This window comes from Cupressus sempervirens, chromosome 9 (assembly GCF_028749045.1).
Source record: "Cupressus sempervirens isolate cs-2001-9-10 chromosome 9, ASM2874904v1, whole genome shotgun sequence".
In the NCBI taxonomy this organism is placed as follows: Eukaryota; Viridiplantae; Streptophyta; class Pinopsida; order Cupressales; family Cupressaceae; genus Cupressus; species Cupressus sempervirens.
The window spans coordinates 314,707,950-314,714,935 of NC_143126.1; the positions used below are offsets into that span (position 1 = coordinate 314,707,950).

A 6,986-nucleotide genomic window follows, 5' to 3' on the forward strand; every position below is an offset into this window, starting at 1 on the left:
CTTATAGAAGTCGAGCAACAACATACATGACTGAGCATCAAGAGCACTTAAGTGCCGAGCAATACAATTTTTTTATGTGAGTTTGCAATGGCACAAACTGATATGTGAATAATTTTGGTCAACATTTCTATGAGATTTAACATCTGTAGAGCCAAATCTGATTCTATTTATGTGTCATTAGAAAAAGGTGATGATCCCTAGACAAACAATTTAACCAATCAAAAAAAGGGACATAAATGGAAAAAGATGATGAAGTTTAAACCATTGATCAGGATCTGAAAGCTTCACTTAAAGTCTATTTAAGGATGATTCTAACCCTGGAATCATATAGAGGATGAAATGAAGAAGGGAACACACATGTGAAGGAGTCACAAGATGGATCTAATAGAGAGAGAAATTAGAGCAGTAAAGGACTGAACAGATTTATCAGATTAGGAGAATCAGATTAGAGACAAAGGAAAGAGGAGACCCAAGATCAATTTATAGAGCGTACAAAGGGTTGGGTGCTGAATCAATTATTTTGTAATTGAGATGGGTTAAAATTTCTTAATAGAGTGGTCCTAACAGACCTATGTAAATATCCTAATAGAGTCCTTGCTTTATTGTAAGTGTCAAGCCCTCTAACAAGGCAATACCTAATAGTCTTTTAGTCTTTAACAGGACAGACCTTTCACCAGGTAGATCATATTTTATGATCAAATATTGTAACCTTAACATGTTAACTTTATTGTTGCAACAGTGAAGATTTGTGGGTTTCATCCTCAACCTAGTTTTACCTTCATCCGAAAGTATTTTTGGGTAGCCAAATCATTGTGATCAATTGGGTATGATTTAATGGGATTGATTTTAGTCTCAAAAGTTTTAAGATCTTGATTCAACCCCCTGCCCCCCTCCCCCTCTCCCCCTCAGTATCTTGTTTCCCATATATATATTCCAACAGTGAGACATAAATTAGGAAAGATATTTATGAGGGAGCTTAGAAATATTTTACCCACACTTGTAATCCTTGAAGTTGCACAACAAACAACTATTCTTGAACAATCATATCAAGAAAAAATGCTTGAAGGTGATTAGAAAACACACCTTAATGACTCTTCAATCAATTTAGATACTCTCTTTGAAATAAATTAACACAACATCAACAAGAAGAAATGTCCAAACAACAAACTAAAAACACATTTCTTACTAAGGGGGGCATTTTTGTTTTCAAACCTTCCTTATATATTTTATGTTTTAGTTTATTAGATAGCCACTACCTCAACATGCTTTATAACAAAATAAACTTAGCTATATAGTTATAACACCTACCATATATTCCTTTCATATCATTAATCCATCTCATATATTCTCATTTTTTAGTAATACCCAAAAAAATACACCAACTTACTAATCAAAATAGAAAGTCTAAGTTCATAACATAAAAGATTTGAAGTACACAAAATAGCGTCATATTTCAAAGCTAGGTTGAACATTGAAAGAAACAAAATACTAATCATATAGAGGAGAAGATCTATTAGTTGTGCATGTTCCAGTTTTCATTATAACACCTGTTGGTTCAATGCTCAATATTTTTAATAATGTTGTAAACAGATGTGAATTTGAAGTGTTAGTGTTAATGATGACTACCCATAATTGAATGAAATATACTTGTTATCTGTAATAAAACAAATGATACCACATCAACACACCAATAAAACATAACTAAATTCACATAAGTCTCACCTTTTGTAAGCCTTTTTTAACACCTTCAGAAAGCTCTCCTCAATGTGACATCATATTTTTATAAAATGACCTTGAAACATTATAATAAATCTGACTTGCCAAATAAAATGTCAGACGATATTTTTAAAAATTAAAATAAATTCAAAATTAAAATATGCTACTAGGAAATCCTCTCCTAAATATACCCACTTTTCTAGATTTATGTGACAAACATAGAGCTTCTTTCTTGGATTGCCGGTTCATAAAGTAGTCCATCCATCTTGATTTATTCCTTTTAAACGCTTTGTTCTGTCCACATATTCCGCGATAAGCCCACAAAAATTAAAGCCAGCTATAAATAGTAATACACCCATTAATCAACCTTGGGAAAGCCATTATTGATGAACTTAGGACAACCCAACGATGAACAAACAACAATTATTTGCAGGCCACACATATCGGAGCCATAGAAAGCAAAGGGTTATCCTTCCACGGTGGCTACAATACCCAATCAAGCATTGCCACGTGGGAGTGGTAGAGGCAATGTGCTGCTCACTTCTCTTGCTGCATAACCACACACCCAGCTGAAAACAGAGGAGAAGAGAAGAGAAGAGAAGAGAAGAAAGCATCAACAATGGAGGCAAGTGCAAGTATGGCGGCATATCAACGTGGCAGCAGTGGGAGACCCTTGTCTAGGCCTACTCTGCCTCCTCCTACTGCTACTGCTAGGACCATTCCCTCCACTTCTCTTCAGGTATGCTCCTCTCCTCTCTTCTCTTCTCCCTCCCTTCTCTTCATTTCACAAATCTATTCAAGTGCATTTGAATCTTCGTGGATGGGTTAAACATCACATGTTAAGGTTTGATTCTTAGGTTAAAAGCGTTAGATAGTTGAAATTGACTTACATTTTTCAAGCAATTTTTTTCTTAGTATGTGATGTTTAAGAATGACAGTGTCTTCTCGCCAATTGACAAATTCAGTCCTTGAAAAATTGAGAGTAAATATGGGCTATGGTTGTAACTTGTAGGTGTGTGCGAAGGCTAACTCTATCTATGGGCAGTCATTGAGGACTTGGCCCAAATTCAGTACAGGAAGAAGAGCCTCTCTTAGAAAATCAGCTCCTTTCGGAAGTGGTAGCAGTAGTAATGTTATTAAGTGTGAACTTGGGGACACCCTGGTAAGTAAATTAGTTTAATGTTGTTGTCGTTGATAAAATTGAAGGGAATTGTGTGGTGGGGCTGAATGAATGGAGTGGTTGGAATTAATGAATGAATCAGGAGGAGTTTCTGAACAAATCAACGCCTGATAAGAATCTGATAAGGCTGATGGTGTGCATGGGAGAAGCAATGAGAACCATAGCTTTCAAAGTCAGGACTGCTTCTTGTGGTGCTACAGCTTGCATTAACACCTTTGGTGATGAGCAGCTTGCTGTTGATCTTATTGCCAATAAGCTCCTTTTCGAGGTCAGATTCATTTCATTTGTTTTTCTCTTGCAAGATCTCTATGATTAAAATATTGCCAAGAAAACATGCTGATTTCTATTTATGACAGAACAATATGCTTGTTTCGCTTTGTTTGAATGCATATACACCCAAGGTTGCCAAATATGACCTACTTTTTTGAGATAAATTCTGTTGATATTTGTTTCATTTTAGTGTTTTATGTTTATCATGTTTCAAGTTAGGATGGGATCGTCCTTGCAAGCTGATCCAAAGTAATTATCTGATATGGAAAAATATGTGTAGGAAAATTTGTGTCATTTTGAGTTTGTCCAATTTTTACCTATGTTTTAAAATGCTTTCGTTGATCTTTGCATCATCACATGTAACATATAAAACTGTTTTTAAAGTGCTTGGATATTTGGATATATTCAAGGGTGAAGCAATAGAGTTTGATAATTGTATTTTGACAATGGTGAAGTTTTTGTAGTGCTGAAAGATTTAGTGTACTGAATTTTCTTTAGTAGACAGGGTTTTCTTTGATGAAAATATAGTATTGTTGCTTTGCTTTATATTTTTTCTGTTTTAGAAATTCAATTGTGTATGCACTACTTTTATCATGTAGATTTATTAGACTTCTATTTCCTGCCTTAATTAAATCAAATCTCTTGGTAGACATCAGATATTTTTATCTTTATTATTCTTATCAAACCTTATAACTTCTTTTGTGCAATCCATGTATTTTACTTCTATTATCACTCTACTAATCACTTCTTGCATTTTTGGGATTCTATGGTCTACTTTTTGCAATATACAGATTTATTTAACCCCATGGCCTCAAGGCAGAGCTGCCAGCGCATCATTTTCTCTGTAATTCAAAGTAGATGCATGCCTGAGCCCAGATATCCAAGTAGTTTTCATTCGTCTTTCTACGAATTAAGTAATCACCTTCTTTTCATCTTGGGATTTAGCCTTTTGTTTTTAAAATGTCGAGGACGATTTCTCTAACCTCATGGCTTCAATGCAGGGTTCTCATTCTATTTGTAATCCACGGATCTGAGCAATGTATGCAAGTAGTTTTGTTTTCTCTTCCTACTATTTAAGCAATAGTTTCTTCATTTTTGAAATCCTAGGCAAAATTTGGATGCATGGCTACCATATGTCTGAGATTCGTTTTCTTTTTAACTATTTCAGCAACCACTTTCTTCATCATTGGGATTCCATGTTTTTCTTTTCATATGTTTATTCAGATTTCTCTGTAACTAGATGTATGCCTGAGCAATGTATCCAAATAGTTATATTCTTCTTCCTTCCATTGACACCAACTCTTTTCACTTTTTGGATTATGTGTTTCCTTTTGAAATGTTTAGGCGGATTTCCTCACTCCAGCAAGAATGTTTAAAAAATCACAAGTACTCAAACCCTCGAGATGAAACTTGCGAATCAAGAGCCTCCCTAAATGATATTAGTTTTGACTGTGTGTCAATTCTGATCCAAGAAATATATTTGTACTGTACTCTGTTTTGGGACACACTAGTGGACTATACTCGATTTTTTTAAGTTTTTCCTGTAGTAGACAGTTGAAATCAATCTTAGCTTCTTGTTTTCTTGGAGATTGATTATGATGGTTGTCAGTACACATGCATCAGTCCAAAAGATCAGATGAATAACTAGCTAAGAGATAATCCCCTTTTCAAATACATTTGTGAATCCTTAAGAGAAAACAGAAGCTAGATATCTTCTGTTCAGAAGTAAACACATTTGGCATCTTACTAATGACGTGCAATTCTTTCTGATGAATTCATGATATCAGTCCTTAAGATACTCCCATTTTTGCAAATATGCATGCTCTGAGGAGAACCCAGTGCCTGAGGACATGGGTGGACCTGTGGAAGGTTTGTATCTTATTGAGCAACTTAGGTTTAGGCATGTTTCTTCCACGAGCTCAACTAAAACCAGGTTATAATATTTTTGGCAGGTGGGTTTAGTGTGGCATTTGATCCACTTGACGGGTCAAGCATAGTTGATACCAACTTCACCGTTGGCACCATATTTGGAGTATGGCCCGGAGACAAATTGACAGGAGTTACTGGTAGAGATCAGGTTGCTTCTGCCATGGGCATTTATGGCCCTCGAACAACATATGTGCTTGCCCTCAAAGATGCTCCAGGCACCCATGAATTCCTATTAATGGATGATGGTTGGTAACAAATTCATGCTTTTCATTTTCATCACATCCCCGTGCCTTTCATATCTTATGCAATTTAGAAGCCATCCAAATTTATTTACTCCATTAAAGGCATATGATGGCTCTTTTGCAGGTAAGTGGCAACATGTTAAGGACACTACAGAAATCTCAGAAGGAAAACTTTTCTCTCCTGGAAATCTCAGAGCAACTTTTGACAATCCTGATTATGAAAAGGTTTCTTGTCGATTTGATCTCTTGAATCATTCTACTCAATTTAATTTTATGATTCATTCAAAGCACTAAATATATATATAGAAGAAGCTGACTTTTGGTCCTTGCCTATTCTTTAGCTCATCAACTACTATGTAAGCGAGAAATACACCCTTCGATACACTGGAGGCATGGTGCCAGATGTTAACCAGGTCTGTTCATTGCTTTATTTCAGATTGTGGCATCTCCAATTAACAAACAAACAAACCAAAAAAAACCTTTAATTAAGTACTTCGGATCTTCATAATTCATATTAGTTGATCATTTTCTCTACTAAGATCGACTGTGTGATAGTTTTTAGCATTAACGTGTCAGATCATTCTACATGATCCATCATCAGGATGCAAAAGAGTGATCATGTAGTATGATCCATCATCAATGCAATCTTTTGCATCGTGATGATGGATCATGTAGTATGATCCGAAACATTGGTACTAAAAACTATCACACAATCGATCTCAAAACAGAAACTTATCAACTGATAATCCATCATCACGTAGTATGATTTGAAACATTGGTACTAAAAACTATCACACAATCGATCTCAGAACAGAAACTTATCAACTGATAATTTGCTGACACATACAAGGTTGAACAATTGCAGATAATTGTGAAGGAAAAGGGCATATTCACAAACGTGACATCTCCAACTGCTAAAGCAAAGCTAAGATTGCTGTTTGAGGTGGCTCCTCTGGGATTGTTAATAGAGAAAGCTGGAGGGCACAGCAGTGATGGGAAACAGTCAGTATTAGACAAGGTGATTAACAGTGTAGATGATAGAACACAGGTTGCATATGGGTCTAAGAATGAAATTATTAGGTTTGAAGAGACTTTGTATGGAAGCTCAAGGCTCAGCCTCAAGGGTGCCCCTGTAGGAGCCAAGGCCTAACTAAATTCTCTCCTTATCATAAGCAAAGAAAATCAAGTTTGTTTTCTTAGCAACCTGCTTCTCCAGGAAGTGTTTTATTAAGTATTCAATCATTCTCTCTTGGTTTTCACATATATACGTCCTGGAAAGTCAGCCTGCATGCAATTCGCAACTGGCATTTCAGTTTACATGCAATTTGTAAATGACACAGTTCTACTCGCTCTCAGTCGGCAATTGAATATATCTTTCTCGAAGGTTAGGGTGATTTCATTAAGATAAATGTGTCTTCTATTTTAAGGGTAAGTGCGACAGTTAAGAGTATTTGGCTTATAATAATGAAGGAAATTCTCGAACCAAGCTAGTAAATGCCTTATAACTTTATATTAGATCCCGTGGTGTTAGGGGACGAGTTCATGGCTCTAGGAGAAATTGTGGTAGGAGATTAATTTTTTTAATTTGGATTTTTTTATGTATAATGAAGTTGCGTTCTTTTGCTTGTCTAATGAATAATTGATTGTCT

At 35.6% G+C, this 6,986-nt stretch overlaps 1 protein-coding gene across 1 annotated transcript; it reads left to right on the plus strand.

Moving 5' to 3' along the window:
• The first annotated feature begins 2,300 nt into the window (after positions 1 to 2,300).
• SBPASE (sedoheptulose-bisphosphatase) lies at positions 2,301 to 6,725 on the plus strand. Its single transcript, XM_089799952.1, has 8 exons — positions 2,301 to 2,455; positions 2,729 to 2,878; positions 2,979 to 3,164; positions 4,954 to 5,035; positions 5,119 to 5,340; positions 5,462 to 5,562; positions 5,679 to 5,750; positions 6,203 to 6,725. The coding sequence occupies exons 1-8, from the start codon at positions 2,336 to 2,338 to the stop codon at positions 6,485 to 6,487; spliced, it is 1,218 nt and encodes a 405-aa protein (XP_089656078.1). The 5' UTR covers positions 2,301 to 2,335; the 3' UTR covers positions 6,488 to 6,725.
• The last annotated feature ends 261 nt before the right edge of the window (positions 6,726 to 6,986 follow it).

Coding starts and splice junctions, on each gene's coding strand:
- SBPASE (XM_089799952.1), top strand. CDS start 2,336: ATGGAGGCAAGTGCAAGTATGGCGGCATATCAACGTGGCAGCAGTGGG. Junction 2,879..2,978: donor GTGAACTTGGGGACACCCTG/GTAAGTAAATTA, acceptor TGAATGAATCAG/GAGGAGTTTCTGAACAAATC. Junction 5,563..5,678: donor ACAATCCTGATTATGAAAAG/GTTTCTTGTCGA, acceptor CCTATTCTTTAG/CTCATCAACTACTATGTAAG.